The 26,300-nt window shown below is 38.4% G+C and overlaps 1 protein-coding gene across 1 annotated transcript; it reads right to left on the bottom strand.

Moving 5' to 3' along the window:
• Positions 1-1,375: 1,375 nt before the first annotated feature.
• LOC115429869 (very long-chain acyl-CoA synthetase) lies at positions 1,376-25,629 on the bottom strand. Its single transcript, XM_030149665.1, has 10 exons — positions 25,025-25,629; positions 22,502-22,705; positions 17,201-17,359; positions 7,955-8,079; positions 7,641-7,835; positions 7,110-7,200; positions 6,803-7,001; positions 2,631-2,728; positions 2,339-2,469; positions 1,376-2,247 (listed from the first exon to the last, which is right to left on the bottom strand). Exons 1-10 carry the CDS (start codon positions 25,500-25,502, stop codon positions 2,071-2,073), a joined length of 1,857 nt encoding a protein of 618 aa, XP_030005525.1. The 5' UTR covers positions 25,503-25,629; the 3' UTR covers positions 1,376-2,070.
• Positions 25,630-26,300: the final 671 nt, after the last annotated feature.

The following is a 26,300-nucleotide window of genomic DNA, read 5'->3' as shown; positions in this document are numbered from 1 at the left end:
GATGTGGCTGACCCCGCCCATCTCCGGAAAAAGTCGAACCAACTTCGGGATCCGCTGCAGTGACATGTACGGTTGTGACCACGTAGGATCCAATGAAACTCATATAAGACATTGTAAATAATAATTCCCTGTCTTCACTTTGTACCCTCCACAAAAGAGAGAGAGAGAGAGAGAGAGAGAGAGAGAGGAGAGAGAGAGAGAGAGAGGAGAGAGAGAGAGAGAGAGAGAGAGAGAGAGAGAGAGGAGAGAGAGAGAGAGAGAGAGAGAGAGAGAGAGAGAGAGAGAGAGAGAGAGAGAGAGAGAGAGGAGAGAGAGGTTTCTCAGTTCAATTAAACCACACTGAAGATTTTACAAGAGATGTGCCATGAGTTCAAACTTTATTCTTGTCACAGCTGTTATGTTACATGATTTATTTTCTACAGTATGTCCATAAAAAACATAAATAGAGAAAAACATTACCACTTTCATTAGGGGCAATGTTTACAGTATTGGTATCAGTTTTAGAGCCAGTTTCTACCCCTATCATCAGACACTGATAAAACTGCAGTGACTAACTTCCCTTGCAGTGATTAACCTCTTCTGTATCTTGTGGAGGTATTTCAGTTGATATTTTTCCTTATCATTTCTGACATATAACCACTGTGTGAGGTTTTACCATTTAGAGAATATGCTATAGTTAAGCATGCTACATTTACTTACTTACTTTAGCATGTTAACATGCTAGTATTTTCTATTTAGCACCAAATACTAAAGTGGAGCTACTAAGACTGACAGAAAGGGCACCACTTCTGCAGGCATTTATGAAATAAACCATAAATCAGAGTATTGGCAAAGACAGATAATGGAAAATGAATGAATTCCTCCTGAGGGATGCATGAATCCCAATCTAATTTTCATTATATATGTACATCATTTGGGAACAATGATTTTTTTCTAAGAAAAGCTCAAAGAAATCCTGTATAATAGTAAGCTAGATGATATTTAGAAATGGAGATATTTATAAAGGAGGGAAAGTTCCTGCCCCAGTTTCAAAATATAGCATCTTTTATTTTTGCAAATTTTAAGCTCATAGAAAATATTCAAAATCAATTGAGAGGGGAAAAAAACTTAAAAAGGTAATATTTTACAATATAGGCACACTACTTAACATTAGTAATATAATAATAGACATTATCTAGCATTATCTAGCATTATCTATTTTTTTTTTTATGCTGTTTTTAACAGATTTTAACTTGTCATTGTTTTTTATGATGTTTGTTTTGTGTTGTTCTTAGCCCACTTAACACCCTGTGTGTTCACTAGTTTTATTTACTTATTTAATTCCTTGTTTTATGTTTGGTGTACGGCACTTTGGCCAGCTGTAAAGTTCTTAAAGTGCTTTATAAATAAAGTTGGTATGGTATGGTATGGTATGGTATCTGACAGTTAATACTCAACTAATGTCTTCAGTAATCACTTACTAATTCTGTTCTTGTTAAATAAAATATGAATTTGTACAGTGAAGTTTCAAGTGATATTAGCATTAGAAAAAAGTATTAACCAACAGCTTATTAATACAAGAATAATCTATAATTAACTGTTACTGAATGTCTCTTTTTGATATATCAACTGATTAACTAATATTAATAAATAGTTGATAAATATATTAACATGCATGTTATGAAGTTCACTGTTGAGCCATTTCATTGAGTGAAAAGTGTTTTTATAGATGTTTACATCTACACCCAGAATGAGAATAAAACAACTGTTAATTAAATGTTAGAAATGTTTATAGATAAATCAATGTTAAAAAATGTAGAATTCTGTCTTTGTTCACATTAGTAAATGATTACTAGACATTAACTAAGCACTAAATGTTAGTTAATGTCTATTACTGCATTGATGCATGTAAATATCTGTGTAAATATACTGTAGCTCTGTTTAAATTAAATATTTTGGGCGACCCTGTTGAAACACCATGAATCATGGTTTGAGCCCATGAATATATTATTATAAAAATATAGAAATGTGGCCCTGATAAGTGAGTCCCTTTAGCTTATCTTTAGGTTCTGTCCAGTGGTCCTGACATGTTTATAGGCTGATCTTTCCAGACACAATATCTGTATACAGAGACACTGTCAGGAAAACATAGCTCTTCTGAGAAATGTCTAAGAAATAGAGTGGATCCAGGATGATCTCTGGGTTAAAACCTTCCTGCACCAGCTTCATCTTCTGTTGTTTGAAGGTCTCTGTCACATCGAGGGCAGTCTGAGGAAACAACAGGCAGCACCATCAGCAAACAACACGACTTCACATGTAGAGGTTCATAGTGAAGGTTGTGAAAAGCTGCACATCATACCTGAACTCTGAGAAACCAGGGCCAGGCGTAGGAGGGCAGGGTCTCCACTAAATGACTGTAGAGTTTTTGGCCGTCTAATTTGTCATCTTGTTTTAAGACAACGGCGGCCATACCTGCTCGACCTTCTTTACCTAAACACAAATTTATCATAGTTATACCTGTACTCTTCAGTGCATAAAACTGAGCTCATTGTTTTTATCTTTGTGGTTTGATATTAAACCTGCAGTGGCCCAAAGTCATCACAAAGAGAAAATACATATATGAGGCAGACATTAGATTTAGTGTAACAGACCTGGGACGGTGACTCCGTAGACGTTGGCTTCCTGGATAAAACTCAGACTACCCAGAACGTCCGACACCTCTGTCGTAGAGACATTCTCTCCTTTCCACCTGCATGACAGGATTGTATATGAAACTCAACTATAATAATAAATAATGTATAAAGACTAAAAGGTTTAATGACAAAACAAAATGTGCACAAATACTGATTCACTTTTCAAGTACATTTAATGCACTTTATGTCAAACATGCAGCAGAACACACTTAAGATCTCAGAATAGTAGACAGAATATGTGCAGTCAGTCCACATATGTAACCCCACTTAATATTGACTTCTTCATTCATAAAATGGAGTGAACAGTGAACAAAAGTACGGGCAGAGCAACTGGTGTCCACAGCAGTAGTTTAAAAAATACAGGGTCAACTTTAACCCATAAAGACCCAATACAACTTTTGTGGGAGTTCCCACATGGATTTTTCTCTATTTCTACCTTTCTTAACTGATTTACCACCAGTTTTTAATGTAATATTATCCTGTGTATTTTGCATTTTTTGGTGTAAATAATCTATTTTCCTATATTTAATTCACTGATCATGTAGATGCTCATGAAAGCTCATGGGTAATTTCAAATTTAATTATATCAAAACAGAGAAAAAGGAAGAAAAAGTTACTTTGACAGCAAAGATATTGCTAACTGAATGTAAAAACAAGTGTGTCCATCCACTGTCACTGATCCAACTCCACGGGATTTACTGGTGAATCAACCTGGTAGAAGATAACGGTGTTTCCATGGTAACTACGGAGCCCCCGAACATCCAAATGGGTCATATCTGATGACCATGAAAAGATGACAAACTGCATTTTACACCAATTATTTACATGTACTGATAGGATTAGTGGATCAACAGGTATTAAACAGTTTATATCTGCAGATAGATTGTGTCACCGGTGGCTGTTTGGGTCTCTATGGGTTAAAACATGTGATGCACAATGCAGCAACCTACTTTAAATACAGAAAATTCTCCTTCTTGTCCTGTGAGACTTGACTGCACTTTCATGAAAAGATGACTTGCTCATTACTCATCTCAAAAGTAACAACTGTAAAACTAACTAATTTTAGATGCTTTGCTCATTACTGTTCTCTGTTTGGTATCACTAACTCCAAAATATCAGCAGACAACTGATAACTTTCTTCAGTTAGACCACCCTTTCAATTGTAGCCTTTATCATATAACTGCACAGGCTGATAATATGCCTGTGATTCGATTAACTGTGCAGCCCCACAATAAATACAAAGAAAAATTAAAGCTGCAAGCAGCATTGGGTGGGACCTCGCACTGGGCGATCCGCCTCCCGCGCGATCCGCCTCCCCCGCGATCCGCCTCCCGTGACCGTCGAAACCTCAGCTCCACTCACACCTCTCCGTCCCTATACCATTCCCACCCTTTAGTGTCCGTCCTCCTTACATCTGTACAGAACACCAGCGACCCTCTGCTGAAACCACCATCACCTTTAAAATGAGACTTTTATTTTGGAAACCGTACATTGTGTATGTGCATTTGTTTTGTATGTGAGAGAAAGAATCAGTTTGAAAAATGAATTGAAATTGTGTGAATAATTGAGCATAAAAGTGATGATTTCTCACATTTAAGGCTTTTATTTTGGAATAACCCTATTGTGTGAGCATGTGTGTCTGTGAGAAAGAGTACTTTTGAATGAAGAAACATTGTACAAACAGTTGAGCGTTTGGTCATAAAAATGAAAAGAAGTTATGTAATAGACATTTTGTATTATTCTTAATTGGGGTTTTATTTTGAAAAAATGTACTCCGTGTACTTTTGAATGTGTGCAAAATTTCCAATATCCACAATACAATGCAGTCAAACCTGTTTTAAAATGGAGAAAGAAAAAAAAAATTTAAAAAAAATTTGGATTGCCTGGGAGTCAAACCCCAGTCCTCTTGTTCCATAGGCAGCTACATGAACCACTGCACTACAGACAGACACTTATAAATGTGCCCCAGGAAAAGTTTTATAGGGACTTTGTCATTGTTAAAAGTGAAACTAAATATAGTCTTCAAAAAATCGCCATTATTCCATAACCGTAGGTCGGATCTGAAAAATTCTTTCACTTTTGGATTCTGCAGACTTGTGGGAATTTAATGAGGTATAAATTTTTTGTCAAAAGTCTGAAATGAATAAGCAGTAATTGCAGAAACGTAGAGTAACTTTCAAAGGCAAATTGCCAACTTCCTGTTGGAGTTAGCTCATGAGTGTCAGTGTATGATTTGTCGGGCTCAATCAGACCAACATTTTGGCATTTGTTTCATGTTTCTGTGACATTCCTACTGGCCGCTAGGGCAGATTTTGTGTGTTTTTTAGTACATAGGTGACGCTACAGAGTCCATTTTGGCACCCAAGGGGTTAATTTTGATATTGAATCAAAGTGTTCACCAGCCATGACATACATGGCAAATTTGGTGAGTTTTGGAGCATGTTAAGGGGGTTAAATGGCAGTCTAAAGTAGAAAAAGTATGAAAATAAACAAATTGCTATAAATCAATAACTGTATATCCAATCTCAAAATTTTTTGCATGTGAGCGTTGTGCTGAGTCCTGTGAACGTGTAGATATGTCACATGTGGGGAAAAACTCCAAAGAGAAAAATAAGTTCCAAACATTGCAACTTTGCGGGCTTGTAAAAAAAAAAAAAATTAAGACAGTTATGGAAAAAGTGCGAAGTAACTTTTTTGAGGAGGGTTCACGCTATCTTTTGGTGCCATTTATAAGTCAATATGACAAACGGTGTAATCGGAGTTAGTTTTAAAAATTTTATTTTGAAAGGCATATTGCGAACTTCCTGTTGGAGATAGCTCATAGGTGTCAGCGCGTGTTTTGTTGGGCTCGATTAAACGAAGGTTTTGGCGTTGGTTTCGTGTGTGTACGACATTCCTACTGGAAGTTTGCAATTTGAGCATTTTACTTTGAAAAGCAAATTCTGAACTTCCTGTTGGAGTTAGGTCATGAGTGTCAGCACGTGATTTGTCGGGCTCCATGAGACGAAAATTTTGGCATTGGTTTCATGTTTCTACGACATTCGTAGTGGCTGATAGGGCCGTTTTTGTGTATGTAGGGGGCGCTAGAAAGCTCATTTTGGCACCTATGGGGTTAATTTTTACATTTTATCAAATTTTTCGCCAGGCTTGACATGTGTGCCAAATTTGGTGAGTTTTTGAGCATGTTTAGGGGGTCAAAATCCAGTCTAAAGTGGCGGTCGGGAAAAAAAAAATAATATAAAAACGAACGAAAACAATAGGGCCTTGCTTGCAGGCAAGGCCTCTCACTGTGTGAGAGGGCCTTACCTTTCGGCTCGGTCCCTAAAAAAAACCCATAACACTGCGTTCTTAAAGCAGCCCTAGTATCTTGACAAGCCGAGTCACAGTCAACGGCATGAGCTGTTTGAGTCGAGTTCAGACAGGTCAGTCATCTGGTTCAATGGAAACACTGCGGTATCTGTGCATTACCTCTTTGAAAGACCCCCACACCCCCAACATGAAAGAACAACAACCTCCAGGCTGCAACTACATCCTGAAAATTCAAGTTTTCAAGAAGACATATCTTTATTTGTTGTTTTCTTTTGGAGGGAGTTAGTCATTTTAATACCACGTCTTCCTCATGCACATATGTTCCACCAAAACAACTTCTCTGCAGACAATATTTTGCAAACACACTGTTGCAGCATCCCATACTCAATCCCCAAGTACTAACCAAACAACTGAGATAACTTTCACCCGTATTCCAGAAGGATAGTGGAAGAGGACAGACCTGTCTACAGCACTGGAACCATGCTAACAAAAAAAGTGGATAAACTTGACATTTTTAGCAATATACATATGCTATACACCCACATAACCAGAGGAACATCAGATAAAAACCTCAACAAATCTACTTGTCAACCAACAGAACACAATCCAAACAACAAGCACTAAAGTGGACAAATATCTAAACCAAGCTAACAGTCTGAGAAACAAATGGCCATGGGTATAACAGGTTAAATGTATAGAAACTGTAATGCATACAGATCACATTTGGAGGTGACTTGGCTTCTAGTGTGCCTTAGTTGTATGGAAATGAGTTCAGAATCAGTTCAGAACCACAGACGTGACCATACAAACAAGTTAAGTACCTGAAAGTGTCTCCAATTCGGTCACGGAAGTAAAGAAAGTCCCTGTGGTCGTGGAGCAGGAGGTCACCAGTGTTGAAATAAACATCTCCAGTCTTGAACACATCCCTGAGCAGCTTCTTCTCACTCTGGACCTTGTTCCCAGCGTAGCCCAGAAACTGGTTCACAGCTGTAAGCGGAGCTACCAGGATACCTGGTTCTCCTGCACACATTTTATCAGTCATGTCACGTTTCAGGTTCAGATTAACATGGAAACTTTATCAACTTCATACATAATGATCTCCATTGTATTAGTCTGAAGAAGATTTACCGATTTGGGCTTTTATACATCTTCCTGAGTCTGTCCGGACCGGCTCGTATGCTTTAGGATCATATCTCAAAAGCTCAAATGGCATCGAAAGCTGAAAAAGAAACAACACTTTGTCTATACTTCACCTCCCACTATGCACATGTTTCACCAAAACAACTTGTCTCCTGACAGTTTTTTGCAAATACACTACTTCAGCATCCTTCACAGTAGCCAAACAACACAGAGAACTTTCTCTATTCCAGAATGAGAGTGGAAGATATTAGACCTACCTATGGATTTCTACTTCTTCTGTGAATATGTATATGGCCTATAAAGTTTTATTACTTATTACAATTATTATTTTATTGCATTGTTTGGGTTTTTTTTTTGCACTACCTTATGCATTTTCTTGCACTTTATCCTATTGCTGCCTTGACCAGTGAATTTCCCCGTTGTGGGATCAATAAAGTTTCATCTATCCATCCTTCTATGTACAGTGCTAACCTAGTGTTGTGATAAGAGTGGCTATGTGAAACAGTTTTGGTTTCTGACCTTGTTAAAGTAGCTGGCCCTTCCGATCGCTCCAACCTCATCGGTGTAGTTGAGAAAACCGATGCTGGCCTCAGTCAAGCCGTACCCCTCCCTGATCTTGATCTTTCCAAATCGTCTAGCGAACTCCCTCCAAACATCTGTCCTCAGGCCACTTCCTGCTGCCAAGCGAACATGGTGAGCTCTCTCCTCAGGAACCTGGAATCAAAACCGTTGATTGAGAAGCAGCATTTGGCTCAAAAAAGCCAGGCTTGGCTAAAAACCAGTCTGAAAGAGATGGAGAAAATGCATAATTTATGCAGTGTGCTCAGTCTTACTGTGGGATGGTTGACCAGGTATCGACACAGTTCTCCGATATACTGCACCACTGTCACATTATATTTCACACAGTCCTTCCAAAACTGACTGGCAGAAAACTTCTTTTTGAGGACACAAGTTGCACCTTTGACCCAAAGTAAAAAGAAAGAGAAAAGACAAGAAAAAAAACGTGGACACTGTGAAATAGAACACTGTCAAAACCATCAGAACAAAGCTTTATTTTCAATTTATCCTTTATATATCCAGGAAATACAGTGCCTCTTCTGTTAAAATGGCAGCAACAACACACATAAAATCCACTAAATCCATAACATAATGTAACGTAACATAACACAACACAAATAAAACAAGATCCTAAAAGAGGAGTAAGAAGTGTATCAGAGACATCCAATAATCACACCCCTCTGCAGAGGTTCATGTAAAGCAGTAGCATGTTCTTTAATAACAGTATATGAAATACCTTTGAATTTATTTAAAGAACAGACTGATGAAAGTGAAATCACCTCATGGTTCATACATAAAACAGTTTTCCCGAGCTTTGAGTTCACCCTCAGAATTTGCAGAAGAGAGTGAACATTCAGTCTAGTGCTTTAGTTACTAGTACAGTAGGATAAGAGGCTGGAGATGTATTTTAAAAGAGTAGTTTACCTACCAATACCTTAACAATATGAAGCAACTTTATTATTATTATTATTATTATTATTATTATTATTATTGTTGTTGTTGTTGTATCCTACAAACTGTAATATACAGTAATGAGTGCATGAATCATTACAATCATCATAATCTAATACAGATAAAATGAACATTGCAAAATCTGCTTTCTGACCTCAATAAGATAACATTGTTAAACCAACAATAATAATAATAATAATAATAATAATAATAATAATAATAATAATATAAAAAGCTTTGTTATCTGCTTTTTATAGATGTGCACAAGGTATTTTTTCTTTAAGTTACATGCCAAGTATTTGTAAGAGGTGACTTTCAGTACATGCATCATTACTATTGTATAGTGATACACATATTTTAATTATATCACAATCATTAATGCATATGTACATACATTAAGTATGCTTATTAAAATTAGAATGGATGGATGGATGTTAAAATATATCATTAATTTTCACACACTCGGAAGATAAAACATACATGAAAAGTCACATCATACCGTTTAACTTCACTACATTTTATTTCACAACTTAAGTTTTCTCTTTAACATGTTAGTGAGAGATGCTAATTACAAGTAGCCTACTCAACTAGCAGTATTAGTACATGGTTCAGTGTAATGGCTGTAGTAACAGAAGTATTAAAGGGTATTAGAAGGTCCCTCTGGCATCAAACTAGTTAGTGTGTGATTGGGTGTTGAGCTGGGAATGGGTTGTTTCTAACTTAACAGCCGTCTCAGTTATCTACATCCATGATAAGACGTTCTTAACTACTTCTCCTCTCTTTTTCTACAGCTGTGACAAACTCCAGCTCCTGTTAACTTACGGAGTTGACAAACCTCCATCTACACAGCAGCCAAAACAATCCTCACAAACACACACACAAATCTTACATATTTAATCTCTAATGTACAATATAAATGTCTAACAATGTCAGGAATCATATTTATGGCTACACAGTGGTGAGTAATTTCCTGTCATTTGTTGGGAATATTTTTCTCCTGGTATGTGAGGAAGTGAAAATTCCTTGTAAGTCTATAGAAAGGATATTCACAACTGTGGTAGCTTCCTCCTGTGTTTGCACATAAACCTTACTGAAATAAATGCCTGATCTTCCTTGAATTGTGTGTGCTTGTCAGGGTTGTGTGCTACTGCATTCTTTGAAGCATGTTTAATGCAAAAGAAAACAGGTAGAAACCTGCATATCAGATGTGCAGGTTTAGGTCACGTAGGCTAAAGATAAAAGTTTACACTGATGGCAGACGTCAAACAAAACTGCTGACATTAACCCTATGTGACCTGCAGCTGTGAAATTGTAAAGTCTTTTTGTACCCTATTCCTGACTGAATGTAGATGGGCACTACATATCCCACCCTCTCAGACTCTGACCTTTCCCAGCACAACATTTGCAAGAAAATATTACAGTCTGTATAAAGTAAATAGTGTACTTTGAAGACATTATTCACACAGCAGCTCTTAAAAAAGTGAAGTCTCTGTAGACACTGAACTGCAGAGTTAAGGACCTCGACACCAACAATATTATAATGAGATGACAGTGGTAGAAAAATAATGGAACTCAGTGGATCACGTACAGAATGACTTGATAAATGATAGAAATGATAGATCAGAAAAGTTATAACATTTAATATGTCCCATCATTTATGTCACTGTCTTTGGGCAAAAATTCCACAATTAACTTTCAGCATATTATAATTCAGGTGATCAGAAATTTCTACCATCTTCTGTACAAAATCCACCCCCGGTGCACGTTTGTCTTATCACAGGTGTGCTTCAGGTGTGTTTTCAGACTGGTATAGGGGTTAAAGGGTATCTGTAGTGAATTTTTATTGGTAGCTGTTTCAAAAGATCATATATAATAATACTAGCAGTTTCGTCTGATAACTTCTGTCATATCCCGTTGTCAAGTAGGTATGAGTACTATAAGTCACTGTTCTGCCAGTCAGTCATAGTCAGAGACATGTAGCCTCCTGCTCCGGCTGTTCCAGCACCGGTAGTGACGAAAGCTCACAGTATTGTCTGATTACCTGATCTGTGATGGACTGGTCACTGACCCTGTGCAGCAGACACCAGTCTAAGATGACACATTATCGGCCAGTGCTGGGTCGCATCTCTAGGACAATGGTGGAGTGCAAAGCTTACGGCGGTACAAACAAGCATGAACATGTGTTTCCACTCTCACTGACTGCTGTTTGTTTACTTGCACTCATCACCTAAAATCAGTGGCAGGTATGTCACTTCTGGCTGGCAGTGGCTGCTCCTCATAGGTTCTGCACCTGCTTGTAATTCACATAATAAAAAGGTCCAGTGTGGTGCATTTATGGCGAATTGTAGCCTGCCCCCCAAAGGGGAGGCAAGGGGTATTGTTTTTGGTTCCGTTAACACTCTAGTTGCAAAACTATCGGTTGAATTCATACAAAATTGGGTTTATAGATTGCCAGAGACCCAAAATAGATCTGATTACATTTTGTGAAAAGTAGGTCAAAGTTCAATTTTTTTTTTAGATCTTTTTTTTCCCCCACCATTTACTCATATGGGCAAAATTTCAAATGTCTGCAGCAGCAAAACTATTAATTGAATTCATACCAAATTGGGTTTATAGATTGCCAGTGACCCAGAATAGATGTCATTACATTTTGGGAAAAGTAGGTCAAAGTTAAAATGTTTTATGAATTTTTAAAGTATTTTTCCCCATTTACTTATAATGCATGGAATTTCAAATGTCTATAAAACATCAATTTTGTAAAGTAAAGTAAAGTAAAGTAAATTTTATTTATAGAGCACTTTTCACAGACAGAGTCACAAAGTGCTTTATCAATTCAAATCAGAATCAAATTAAGTTTACAGAGACCCAACAGAATCCTTCAGGAGCAAACACTTGTGATTGGTGACAGTGGTGAGGAAAAACTTCCCTTTAACGGGCAGAAACCTCGAGCAGACCCAGACTCCTGAAGGATGGCTGTCTGCTTTGACCAGCTGGGGTTAAAGAAAGAGAGAGAGAGTAAAGGAGGAGAAAAAGAGAGAGCGATAGAGATATAGAGAGACTGGGGGGGGGGGGGGGGGGGGGATGACACATGGAGTACGTTATGATGGATACATAGAGTGTAATCAGTCTGTGGTGGTCCTGGGTCAGGTGGGAGACTAAAAAGCCTTTTTGAACAGGAGGGTTTTGAGGTGTTTCTTAAAGCTCTCTACAGAGTCCATGGACCGTAGGTGTAGAGGCAGGTCATTCCATAGACGTGGTGCCACAGCTTTAAAAGACCTGTCACCGCGTGTGCTAAAACAGGTCCGTGGAACCATCAGCAGGCGCTGTCCTGAAGACCTCAAGCTACGAGTTGAGCTGTAGGGCTGGATCAGGGAAGCAATGTATGCAGGGGCCGGGCCATGTAGGGCCCGGAAAGTTAGCACAAGAATTTTGAAATGAAGACGATATAGAACAGGGAGCCAGTGGAGAGATTTAAGGATGGGAGTGATGTGGGTTCTCCTGTTTGTGCGGGTCAGGAGCCTGGCAGCAGAGTTCTGGACAAACTGTAGACGGGCCAGCTCCTTCTTGTTTAAGCATGTAAACAGGCTGTTGCAGTAGTCTAAGCGAGAAGATACGAAAGCGTGAACGATCATCTCGAGCTCATTTGTGGACACCATAGATCTGAGTTTGGAGATGTTGCGTAGGTGGAAGAAACAGTTTTTGACTAGGTGTTTGGAGTAGAATTCTAAAGACATGTCCTGGTCAAAGATGACACCCAGATTCCTCAGTTTTGTCTTTACCGAGGAACTCAGGTCTCCAAGGTGATGTTTGATCCCTGGGATTGCACTATCCGGGGCAATGATGAGGGTCTCAGTTTTGCTGGAGTTCAGCTGGAGGCTGTTCTCATTTAGCCACTGCTTCAGCTCTGACAAGCAGTTGATTAAGGAACTCAGTTTGTGGGGCTCAGAGGAGTTAAAGGAGCAGTATATCTGGATGTCATCCGCGAATAGATGATAGGAGACATCACTATACTGTTGGATAATGTGGCCAAGTGGGAGGACATAGAGTAAGAATAGGACTGGTCCCAGGACAGAGCCTTGGGGCACACCACACAGTAGATCCGCTGAGTCAGATTGGAAGTTGTTTATTGACACAGTGAAGCTTCTGCCGGTCAGGTAGGAGGAGAACCAGTCTAGCACATGACCTGACATCCCTACCAGGTCCCTCAGTCTCTCAATCATTATGGTATGGTCCACTGTGTCAAAGGCCGAGGAGAGATCTAGCAGGACCAAGACCGTGGATTTCCCGGAGTCAGCCGCCATCAGGATGTCACTAGACACTTTTAATAGTGCGGTTTCTGTTGAGTGGCGTTGTCTAAACCCAGACTGAAAAGTGTCATAGATCTGGTGTGTCTCCAGAAAAGCTGTAAGTTGTTTAGACACTGCTTTCTCAAGGATTTTGGCCAATAGGGGGAGCTTTGAAATGGGCCTGTAGCTTTTGAAGTCTGTGGGGTCCAGTGTGGTTTTCTTTAGTTTAGGTTCTATGATGGCCTGTTTGAAGGAGCTGGGAAACAAACCAGTTGAGAGCGACAGGTTAAAAAACTTTGTGACCCATGGTCCAATTGTTTCAATTTACTTCAAACTTGGCACATATATAGAGGCTACTGATATGCTGACATCAGCACATGCATAGACATGACATCAGCTGGATTGATACCAAAATAAGCTACAATACCTGTGAGGGGCGGGGTTTGTTTTGCTTGGCACCACTTGTTATTACTGAATTTGTGCCTCTCTTGCTTATAAGTCATACACAAAGCACAGTTAATGTTGTTAGCATGACCAGTACAGGTACACTTTAAAAACATGACAGTTAGCTGTAATTAACAGGTGCTGCTAAGATTTCCTCTGTGGTGATTCCACTCCTTAGCTTGACACAGAAGTATGAAAAGGTGTCTTCACTTTTCTATGGTACCACTGAGTCATCTATATTTATATTTAGTCTTGATTTCCAGAGGGAAGGTGTGGATTTTCACATTGTGGAGTTTTATTTCCCTGATTTCAGGTCCTGTAGCTTCAAAGTCCCTGTTGTGGATTATAGTGGCTTTTGTAAATCATTTCAGTGGACCTTTAAGATAAATGGAAACATTTGTGCTAAAATATTTGGTGTGACACATTATGGATTAGTAATGTTTTGTAGAATAACAGTAAACCACTAAAACAGATCATTTCAGGGTTCGGACACAGTTCAGTGTACAGAGTGTCCTTGGCACCAGTGTTTATAGAACATTATTATTCTTCTATGTGGATGCTCACAATAGCTAAGTTATCATTATAGTTTTATAGTTTATATGTGTGGCTGGACCTCTACACTGTTGGTTCACTGTTTGTCATCAGTTTTGGGCTAAGGTGGTCCGACACAAACTGTATTAGTAACAGTAACAAAAGTAATTCTACCAAAGATCCTTCACTGGGGAGTGCTTTCGGAGTCTCAAGGTTTTTTCCACTGTTTGTCCCTTCAGGAGACCACTATCTGATCCGATCCATGTTCAGAGTCAGGTCAAGGAACGGAGGGTTGGTACCATCTGTCTATGGGTGTTTGTAATATATCTGCACCAGAACTCCTTAACAAATACAGCTAAGATGACAAACCTCAGCAGTAATATTAACCATGACCTGCCCTGGTCACACATTACCTTTGAGGTCAAAAGGTCAAAGGTCAAGGTCACAGTATCAATTCAGCTTAAGCCCCTTTACAGTTTACTGCATAGACTTGGATGCTCATTTTAAAATAATATGTTATTGTAGGTTTCGGTTCTAATGTAAATTATTATTGTTGTCATATTTAAAAAAAAATAGAATTCTAATAGAAAACTGCATTTGAGATACATATTCTAAACAGGTACCGCTTTAGTTCCACTGGGAGAAGTGAATGTGATCTACAGATTTTGACCAAATCTTCTGCACCAAAGCAACAAAATTAAAGGTCCCGTATTATGCTATTTTTCAGTCACGTCATATAGGTCTCAGAAGCCCAAAAACATAGTATTTAAGTTTGTTCACCCCAAAATCATCCTTTTTTCGGAGTTTCAGCGGTCGAAAAAGTCCCTCTCACCAGCCCTCCTCAGAACAGGCTGTTTCTGGGCCTGCTTCCGGGTATGCAAATGAATGCATCTGTCCACGCCCACTCCCCCTCCCCTCTCTGGGAGAGGACGCGGCTTACGCTAGCGGTACTACGCGCTAATGTTGACTGTGAAGCCATCATACACATGTCTCAGACAGAACGTCTTTCCAAACACTGGCTTTCTTTGCCTTGAGGCGTGATTGAGCCCCGACGGAAAACGGCGGTGTTGTGTCGGGTTCGTGGACCTGACACGGAAAGACGCCTGCCGCCACTAATGCAGGCAGCTGCTAACAAGCTTGATGCTAACTCTACTGATGCCAACCACAAAAGGCCCGTGTTCAAAGGAGTTCTGTTGAATGTCTCTTGATATTATCAGCTCTTGCATGTTAATGGGGACGCAAACATTAGCAGCAGTAACCGAGCTATGTTAGCCGCCATGCTAACGTTAGACGTACACATCAACCACCAGCTTATCCGTAATGTAGGGTTATGCAGTAAAGATACAAAAAAATAAGAACTTACATCTGCCACACTTGTACTTGGGTCACGAAGCGTTGGTACTGCGTCCTTCTTGATTCGGAGTCTTTGTGCTAAGCCGCAGCTGTATGGGCCCATGTTCGAAAAACACTCGTCCGTGAAATGCCGGGCACACACATACAAGCGTTTGGGAATGTTGTTTGGTACATGACCATCACAGATAGAATCCAGACACTTTTTACGGAGAGGCTCGAAGTGGGAAGCAAAAATAAACTATCGTGTTGGTGTGTGCAGCCAACAACACCACAACTTGCGTGTCTCGCCTTCGCCATGTTTGTTGTCCAAGAGGTACTTTGCCAGGGCGGGGCTCGCTTTGCCAGGGTGGGGGCACAGTCAGGGGGAGGACATCCGCTTATGTCGTCATAAACGGAGCCAACTCAAACTCGGCTGTTTGAGCAGGCATTTTCACAAACTGTGGTGTAGCAAGGCAGGGAGGAAACAGACAGTTTTCAAATTCCAACCTCATAATGAGGCTACTGCAACACACACTACTGTAAGAAAACTTTCACAAAGTGAGATTTGCATAATACGGGACCTTTAATGTTTGATCCACTTTCCACAAGCCACGTATCTCCTGATTCTGAGTCACAGACATTCTGACATTCACATTATACTTTTAAGATTTACAGATCAGGAGAAAATGGACCCAGTTAGAGGCATGACTGCATCAGCAACAAATTCACATGGTGTCTCAACACAAAAATAAAATAAATAAAAATAAAATATGTGATACTAGTACATTACTGAATTTAAACTCTATTAATCTACTTTTATTCATCCATACAATGTTCTTAACTCTTCCAACCACACCCGTTTAGAAGAAGGAAGTGAAATGTATTATAATACAAAGCGTACGCTGTACTGTATTTGCATAGAGGATGTTTGGTTCTCCCTCTAGATGACAGATATATAGATAGAATCTTAATTCATCCAAGCAGGAAATTCACAAGTCAGTAAGGCAGACGGCTCACCAACTTAAATGGCAAGTAAAAGAAAAGTAATAACTGTGGTTTTCTTCCTGTTCTACTGCTTACTACAATAATCCTTCAAATGTGAATTATGTCCAATAAGTATAACCGTGCAATAATCTTCTGTCCTGCAATAACAATACAATATTTAGTTAATATTTATCAAAAATAAATGCACTATTTTCATATAGACCTGGTTCACAGATATGCATACTGTTTTTATAGGAAATACATACTGTTATTACTGTTAATAGACATACATACAGTTATTCATGGTAATACATACTGTTAAAGATACACATACTGTCACATACTGTTGATACTGTAAATTGTGTCTATTCATATTTTATCCAGTTTTATTGTTTATTCAACTAAGCTCTATTACATATGACTTTGTTAAATTGTATATTTTTATTACATTTTCTGATCTTAGTTTTAGCTTTATTAATTTTATATTCACCCTATTCTTATTTCTGTAGCACTGGTGTTTATTAAAACTGCTGCACTGACTGGAGTAGCACTCCTAATTAATAATGGCTATTCTATTCTATTCTATTCTAAATGGCAAAAACAACTGGCACAAATTAAGGAAAAATGAGGTTTACGCTGTCGGGGACCGATGGCAAGGGTATATCCCCGAATTCCCCCAATCCTCTGTTATATATAAATCTATCCACGATAACTGTTAGACAATTGATATGAAGAAATCCAACCAAATCTGTCCTAGTTATCACAAACACATAAAGGATATCCGGCTGGATCTGCAGTGTTTGGGGTAAAACCATTATACCCGTATAAAAACAACAATTCCTATTGTTTAGACATTTTTTGCACTACTGCTGTAAAAAAATCAATAAAAAATAACTGAAAAAAAAACCCATTACATCCCCAAAACTCGATTTCAGGGATATAATAAAAAAATGGCATCAATTCTATGGTGATTCTAAACAGAGCACTTCTTACCGAGGTGTATGCATCCTCCGATCCCTAACAGAGAGGCCGACATGTGGTAAAGAGGAAGAGTGATGTAGATGACATCATCAGATGTGGCTCCACACATGTCAAAGAAAGCCATGCTCATAATGGCTTTCAGATGACCAACTCGGGCTGCCTTGGACAGACCTGGAAGACATCGCCATCAGTCAGTACAGAAACAGATCGGGTTACTGCTGTCGGTGTGAGCACTGATACTTTAACCTCTAAACTGGTCTGACTGATGCTGCTGCAAAGGTTAATCACAGTCTGATTCTGAACATCTCTGCTGTCTGATACTTTTGTAACTCTATAAGACCATTACACCTTACAGGTTGTTATGTGATAAGACTACAGCAAAAACTTAAGGGTGATTATTAGAGATAGGTATTGTACTAAATAGGTAGATTAGGATAGAAAACCTTGTATATGAAAAGTAAAATTGCTAGACATCCATTTTAATTACAACTTAGTTACACTGACTTTGTAAATATTACTTTGATACGTCAACACTGAGCTTACAATTTATTCCTCTTTGTGGCCTGTAGAGTCTGTAGAATGTCTACAATTTGTAAAGACTGGAAATATATTTTTATCTAAAATCATGGATAGTAAAAAAGAAGTGAACAAACCCACTGTGCTGTGACCCATTGGGTTGTGGGCTATTGCCAACTAACACACATAGATGAGTTAAGGAGAATCCACAAAAGTTTTCTACCAGATAGGTGTTTCACCTGCACAGACCCAGCATTTTGGGAGCCAGAATATGTCAATTGTTGAAACCAGAGTGAACAAATATCAAAACACCACCCTTGCATTTCCATCTTTATAGCCCATACGCATCTTTTCTGGAATAATGACACCATAGCCCCACCTATCCACTAACACACATGCAGTAGCCCTTGAGTTTGCTTACATTGTATGAGTTTTATGCCAAAGCTCCATGTATTGTTCTGTTTTTGGTGGAAAAACTTTTTTTTAAATTAAAAATAAACGTTTTTGTCTCTGTGGGGACGAGGCCTTAGTAAAAACACAGGCTAAAGGGAGAACGAAGGCTACCCTCCACCACATCATTTAAACTTCTGGATAAATCTTAAAAAAGTTGTGTTTTATAACAGAAATGTCAACTTTGTATAAAGAGATTTAATAATGCAGAGGACAGGGTCAGATCAGAGCAGCCAAAAGTAGTAGCATGTCAGCTTTGCATTCTATTGAAACATTAGCATGTTAGTCCACAGAGTGTATAGTGCAATACCATATGAACGCTCATTATCTAATGCAGCTAAATCACTGTTTTTCAACCTTGGGGTTGGAACTCCATGTGGGGTCGCCTGGAATTGAAATGGGGTCGCCTGAAATTTTTAGTAATTGATAAAAATAAACTTACAAATAAAAAATATATGATGAATTGAGAGAGACAATCACAATCCATAAAAGACATGACAAACTGTGAAGCTGAAACTGGAGCAAAGTGGTACTGTTTATCTTTCAAATGTTCATTGTGGTCGGTTTCAGATGCTGCAGCTCTTTCATAATTCATAGTTTGAGTTATTGTTTGTTCAGTATTAATTGTCAGCCTTGTAAATCCAAGCTGGACTGACTGTACATATCCTGACCAAGGAAAATAAAATTCTCACTTTGTGCAGTGATCTCAACCTGGATTTTCTGCCTCTGCCCATAATAATATACATTATATAGACTAAATGTTGTCTAAAATTAATGTTTATTTGCAACATAGTATTGCAAACTATTACATGATCAAAAAAATTAATTTTAGCCAAAAAAATATATGTTTTGAATGTCTGGGGTCACCAGAAATTTGTGATGTTAAAATAGAAAAAAATACAAAAAAAACAAAAACAAAAAAAAAAACGCTTTGACAGTCTTCCTAGTGTCACTTAATAATGAAAACTACAGTAGAGTTGGAGGAAAATTGTTTGATTCAGTAAAAAAAAAAAAAAAATCAGTCCAGCTCAGGAAGTGAACAAGCTGTCAATCATACCTGTCAGTCAACACCCACACGGCAGGCATCCAATGTTCCTTATAATCCTAAAATCTTATCAATGAGGCAACAATTTACCAAAAGAACCAAGCTTACTTTCTGTTCTGCTTTAATGAAACACAATGACTATATTCACATGTACACCAATATTCCACTTAATCTGAATGGGCAGAACAGTACAAACAGCATTTTCTGCTGAGATATTATAAATGAGGCCATTTCTGATTAACATGTGTGGGATCTGCCGGTATTATTCTGGACTATGCATCACATTTGCTTATTTTACAGCAGGTTGTGACCACTGTTACAGTCAGCTGGTCCACATTTAACCAGGAACGACACACCTTCTGTTAAATGTTATGACAGAGAATATCAACATGTTTTTTGATAAATAAGAAATATCTCAAACTGCTTCCAGAAGGTGTTTTAAGGAATAAAAGATGAATGAATGAGTTCACACAGTGGAACATCAGCCACCTATGAAACTTTAATCCAGACGTGGATGGCTGCAATTCTTCTGAAAAAGATTAAATTCCTATTAAGTTCTTTACACTAGATTCTGTTAGGATTCTGTTGGGTTTCTGTAAATTGGCTTAGAGTCTGGTTTTGACCAACTCTATATATAAAGTGTCATGAGATAACTTTTTTGTTGTGATCTGGTGCTATATAAATAAAATTTGATTGACTGAGTGATTTGATTGGTTTTCCCCTGTAAGTCGTTTTGGAAAAAAGTGTCTGCCAAATGAATAAACATAAACATGGTGAATGAAAATCAATTTCTCACTAATATTCCCATTCACATATAGTCATGTATATCCTGATAAGAAAGTTTTCCACTGTATGAATTCAGCCTGTGTGTTATTTCTTAAAACACCTTCAGCTTTATTCACAAAATAAAGAGATTATCATTTATGCTGCAGCTGCAAGATGAACTTTACACAGTAAGATGGAGCAAATGGATTAGTTTCTTTAAATACAATTAAAGGTGGGGTGCGAGAAGCATTTTTTACTATTGCTGCGTTTCCACTGCGTGGTACCGGCTCGACTTGTCTTGACTCAGCCTTTTTGTGTTTCCGTTACAAAAAAGGACCTGGAATCTGGTACCCGGTAATAGTTTTTTGGTATCACCTCCACCGAGGTTCCAAACGATACTAAACCGTGACGTATAACACAGCAGATCATTGATTGGTCAGACAGTTTTCTCTGTGACCTGCTGTTTTACAAAAAACAGATGTGGGAGTTGACAGTAAATATAGCGGTAGGTTAATCTACATGATAACAGCCCAAAACTACACCATAATCTGTCGAGGAGATTCAGTCTTTGGTGGCCGACGTAAAAATTCAGGTGAGACAACAAACAATAAGCGAGTTTCAGCAACTCTCTGAGCAGACAACACAGAAATAACGTGCCACATCGCTATGATGTCCAGGTACTGTAAAGTCAGTAGTATCCTGTAATGGAAACAGTCTCCAGGAATACCGAGCTGAGCCAAGTAGAGCTGGTTCCACGTAGTGGAAATGCAGCATATGTTGCTTAAAATCCCCTTTACACCCAGATTACAACCAATTAATCAAATGCTCTATCCCAAAAATAAAAAAATGTAGTCACCTTTGAAACAGACAGGACTGAAAAAACACCATCCAATCATTTTGAACGCCCAATTGAAATGATTGAATATTGATATGTTTATCAAACTCAACTTCCATTTGTCCCTCCCCCCTCTGCGCATACTCATCTTCGTGCATGAATCGTGCGTTCTCAGAGGCTTGGAGCACTTGTTCAGGAAATGAAGCCAGAGCCAGAGCTTGGCTATATTAGTTATACAGGGTGACACAAAAAAACGGGAACTTTTTAACAATCCAATAAAACCAAGAGTGATGGAAGAAAAATATTTTATTCATAGTAATTGAAACCATAAAACATGCCATTTAAGAAACAATGATGTAATTTTCACTTTTTAAAAATTACTTCCTGTAAATGGCGTCCTCCTGTACGAATGCATTCTTGAAATCTGCTGTTGAGATTCCTCATTGGCCGCTGCAACATCTCAGCTGGGATACTGTGAATTTCATCCTGAATTCTGTTTTAACTCATCCAGAGTTCTTGGTCGAGTCGTGTACACTTTACTCTTGAGATAGCCTCACAAGAAAAAATCACTAATGGACAAATCTGGCCATCTAGGGGGCCAGGGAACGTTACTGAATCTTGAGATCACACGGTTACCGAACAATTCTCGCACAGCCGCCAATGGTTACTAAAATGGGGGTGTGTTTACTTGCTCAAGGTCACTGTCTCGCAGTGCTGCCACTTGCTTATGTCTGCCAATACGCACTTCAAAAATTCCCGTTTTTTTGGGTCACCCTGTATTAGGATGGAAAGTTCACCGGCAAACTGTTTAGTCACTAATATAAATCAGTAGGAAATGTAACGTTAGTCAGATAGGTATGAACTGGAGCTGTTCTGTAAGAGCGGAAGTGTTGAAGGAGACTGAATGAGGTCTGCATGGATCGGGGCTGGAGCCGCCGGAGCTGGGTGAATTGTTGCTGTGCAGCGCTCGTGAACCCTCGGGAACAAGCATTGTGCGTGCCAGTACCCTGGAGGCGTGGCTTCGGGGGATGTCTGAAGAAAGGGGTTTGGACTTTTGAATTGAGTATTTTCAAAATGTAGCTTGCTTGAACTGTTTTTCTAAGATCTCATACCCCACCATTAATGTGTGGTGTGTCTCATAGTCCTGTGAAACACTATATAAACTGCTGCTCTAAAATTAAATTTAGGTAACTTGATTGCGATTTCATAACTGTAACCTAAACTATCATTACTATTAGACTGTGACTATTATCTGTTGCCGATTGTTGTTTGTTCTGTTCTGTATGACAATGATAAATAACTGATTAAAACTAAGTGTAAAAAAAAAACACCTTCAGCTTTTTGATACCTGCTCACACCCAAAAATCTGATGAAATCCTCTGTTTGAATATTTAACAGTTGGTGTGTGTTCCTCCTTTTGACCTGAAATGAGGATTTTTCTATTGAGCAATAATACAGCCTTCATTTTTTACCAGAAACACCAAATTGCTTAACATGAAATGAACACAACATGAGGGCTACAGGGGCTTGGATTCATATTTTTCGTGGACAGTTTTCTGCCATCCCATAAATTCATCCCTGTGCTGTGTTTCATTAGTCCTGCTTCCTCTTTTGTCTGTTCCTGTTATAATAACTGATAACTGCATCTTCCAGAGTCGCAGGTGTGATTTCTCTGTGGTGTGTTTTAATAGTCAGACATTACCTGTGGTGCCTGAAGTGAAGATGAAGAGGAAATTTGACATGACGTTGACTTTGGGAAGGTCACTCAAGAGTTTATCTGACATTTGTTCCACTTTATCCAGTAAAGTGCTGAAATCCTCAGAGGGCGCTGAGTGACCCACCACCCACACCACCATGTCGTCCCTCTTCAGGTCGGACCACACCTCCTCCACCACATGGACCAAATCTGGACAAAAGGTACAAATGTTACGTCACTGCTGTTTGTCTGGTCAGTACAAAAGTCAGAAAACAGTCAAGAGGTCGTGTTAAGTAACTCTATAGAGTTATCTCAAAAGCTGTAAATTGTGCTGTTATGTCAGACTGAATTACTCTGTGAGGGGTGAGAAGTTGTGGTCAAGAAAACCTTACTGACAGGAAAACAGGGATTTAGGGAAAAAAAGAAGAGTAACCATATCTTTCTAAGGGTCACATGTCATTGCAATATATGCAGTATAAGAGCTGACAAGTGAGCTTTACACTTTACTTGTCAATTATCAGTAGAATGGCAGGAGAACATCTTTAAGTGCAGCTGAACTATATTTATTGTAGAAAGTGTTATGCCATTTCTTATCTTACAATATGATCCCTATAATTAAAAACAGGCCTGATTCAAACTGGGGTTAAAGGAAGTAAAACATCAACATAAACGCTTTTCAGTGTCTTTCTAGAACAGATTTAATTTTATTTCTTAAATGCAAACACATTTCTTCCTGTAAATTCCTTTTTTTTAATTGTTTGGGAATGGAAAACACGAACACTTTATAATTCTTCATGGTCTCAACAGCCAACAGTGGCCACTACTGTCTGATTCTGCCCCTCATGATGCTCCAGAAGTTTGATTTAGTGTGAAAAATTCTACACTTTTCTTACAGAGGGTACATTATATGGCCTTTATTTTACAGTAGTTTGTTAGATGTTTTGATATTGATGCCATATGCCCTCATTCCTGTTGTATCTTCACACACTGTCACTGATGCAACCCCCGACCATTACAGACACTGCTTTTGCATCTATGGACCCCATGTGTGTATATATTCACCACAACATGCAAAACCTCCTGAGGTCAAAGGTCACACATAAAAGGCCCAATTCTCACAATATTATCAGTTGTACGTGGTTATGTTTATGCCCAATTAAGATGCTCACTTTTCAAGAACAAGGTTAAATGTACATTCTAGAAACTTTTCAGTTTTTTTTTTTGTCTCTTGTGTTGTAGACATAAAAATCTAAATGTATTTGTATTGAGCAATTAAAGTGGTCAGTGAAAACACTGACAATACTTCTATTACCCTTTTGTCAGTTAAGTAAAGCTTCAAACAAACTGACAAATAACAGATTTTAGCTTTTTTCAGAGGATGTCCAAACTTCACTTTTCTTTACTTTGTTTTAAACTATGCTTGCTGACATTAATTAATTTAGTTGATTGTATTCACATATTTTATTGCTGTAGGTCTATATTGTACATTTCTATTCTATTTTACTCCTTTTATTTGTTTATTTTACGCATAGTTTCTCAGTCTTACTTTTACTATTATTGTTATTATCATTATCATTATTATTATTGTTAGTAGTAGTAGTAGTAGTAGTAATATTTTATTTATCATTTATGTGGGTATAGTTTTGTTCTATTTCAGAATATGTCCAAAAATTTTTTTCTTTACTCTGTAGGTCTATATTGTACATTTCTATTCTATTTTACTCCTTTTATTTGATTACTTTACACAAAGTTTCTCAATCTTACTTTTACTATTACTATTACTATTGTTGTTGTTGTTGTTGTTATTATTATTATTATTATCATTATTATTATTATTATTATTATCATTATTATCATTATTATTATTAGCAGTAGTAGTGTTTAATTTATCATTTATGTGGATATAGTTTTGTTCTATTTGAGAATATGTCCAAAATTTTCTTTTCTTTACTCTGTTTTAATCTACGTTTACTGACATGATTTTTTTTTTATTTTGCTGTACTTACATATTTTATTGTTGTAGGCCTATATTCTATTCTATTTATATGTGTATGTTTTATTATAATTCATGCTTTTTATTTATTTTTTGGATGGTTTTTCTACATTACTTATTATAATTATTATTAGAAGTAATAGTATAAGTAGTAGTAGTAGCAGTGGTAGTAGTATTTCATTTATCATTTATGTTGGTATATTTTTTTTTTGTTTTGTTTTACCTTATGGATTTTTTCCCCTTATATTAATAGATTTCATCCACCTTTTGATCATTTTCGAGACTTTTGTAGTCATCTAAAAACATGTAACTTGCAGAAAACACCAGTTTAAGCCTGTTTTGTTGTATATAAGTGAGTTGAATGTATGAGACTTCCATCCACTGGTGTTTGTGCATATTCAAAGAGTCTGCAGAGGGTTAAAGTGTTAGTTTATCTCCTTTAAATGTGACCTACAGCCGTTTTTACTGTGTGCTCTTTTATCTGACTGATGGGAGGTCGATGTAACTGCGATAAAACGTGAGTGAAAGCTGCATACCTGCGCCTACCACCAGTGTCCTGGCTCCGCAGCTGTGCAGACAGTGGAGCACAGACCTGGACTTCATGTTGACGTTGAGGAAGGCCACCTCACAGCCCACTTTACACAGCCCCAACCAGGCACAGATAAAGTCCGGCTCGTTGCACATCAACAGGGCCACAATGTCCCCTTGTTTCAGGCCCACCTCGGTCCTGAAGGCGTTGGCGTACTTGTTGCTCCTCCGGTCCACGTCCCGGTAGGTCAGGGTCCGCTCCTCGAACACCAGGAAGGCTTTGCTGGGGTTGGTCCGAGCCTGGTGCAGAAAACAGTCCACGTACGTGATGATCCCCTGCTGCATTCGAGCCTGCAGCTTCTTTCTGTAGCGCTGAAGTTTCAAGTAATAAATCAGATCCACCCAAAAGAAGGGGTGAGCCATCCTCTGGTACAGAAGCAGAGCCAGGAGGCCGGTCAGAACACTGCTCAGCACCAGGGTCCACATCTTCAGCGGAACTCCCACAGATCCAGGCTGGAAACACTGAGGTTAGGCTGCACAACTTCAAGAGCAGCTGCAGACGCGCATGCCTTAAAGAAACCTGCAGGCGAGCTGATAGCAGTCACTGTGCAGATCCACAGCACAACACTGAGCCAATGAGACTGGAGCACATCCACGCTGTGGACACCCAGCAGGGGCGTGCACCACGGCTGTGGGGCCCCGGACACCGGCCCCTTTACCCTTTACACCATCATTTATACCACACACTTCAGAAATATTTACAGTTTATATATATATATATATATATATATATATATATATATATATATATATATATATATGTATATATGAAATGCTCTTTTTCTTTTGAATGTCATTTTTAGATGCCACTTTGTTTTGTTTGTTTTAATTTTGTAGTTAAATTATTCTATTTAAATTTTTATACTTATTAGGGATGCACTGGTAACACTTTTTTCCAGACCAAGTACGAGTACTTACATTTGAGTACTTGCCGATACCGAGTACCGATACGAGTACTTAATAATCCCATTCCAGTTGTTAGTTCCTTTTGTAAATGTGCTTTATTGTTATTGTCATTAGTCTGACCGGAAAAAAGTGCTGCTACTGACATTTAATGCGTTGGAATGAGCATTTCTCAATTAATCCACCAGGGAGTGCCACTCTGAATTAACCATACTGGACAAATACCACGAAGAAGAGGAAAGTTTTTTTGAGAAGAAGAAGAAAGTCAGTAATAACAAACATGGAGATAACAGAGGCAACACTACTGTGATACTAATATTG

This window comes from Sphaeramia orbicularis, chromosome 12 (genome assembly GCF_902148855.1).
Source record: "Sphaeramia orbicularis chromosome 12, fSphaOr1.1, whole genome shotgun sequence".
NCBI lineage: Eukaryota > Metazoa > Chordata > Actinopteri > Kurtiformes > Apogonidae > Sphaeramia > Sphaeramia orbicularis.
This window is presented reverse-complemented; position numbering and strand designations above follow the sequence as displayed.

What these genes read in the sequence shown, in the direction of transcription:
- LOC115429869 (XM_030149665.1), bottom strand. Translation starts at nt 25,502, where the DNA reads ATGTGGACCCTGGTGCTGAGCAGTGTTCTGACCGGCCTCCTGGCTCTG. An exon ending in CTTCACTTCAGGCACCACAG is followed by an intron (nt 17,360 to 22,501) that starts GTAATGTCTGAC and finishes GATGTCTTCCAG; the next exon opens with GTCTGTCCAAGGCAGCCCGA. An exon ending in CGGAGGATGCATACACCTCG is followed by an intron (nt 8,080 to 17,200) that starts GTAAGAAGTGCT and finishes TTTGGGTCAAAG; the next exon opens with GTGCAACTTGTGTCCTCAAA.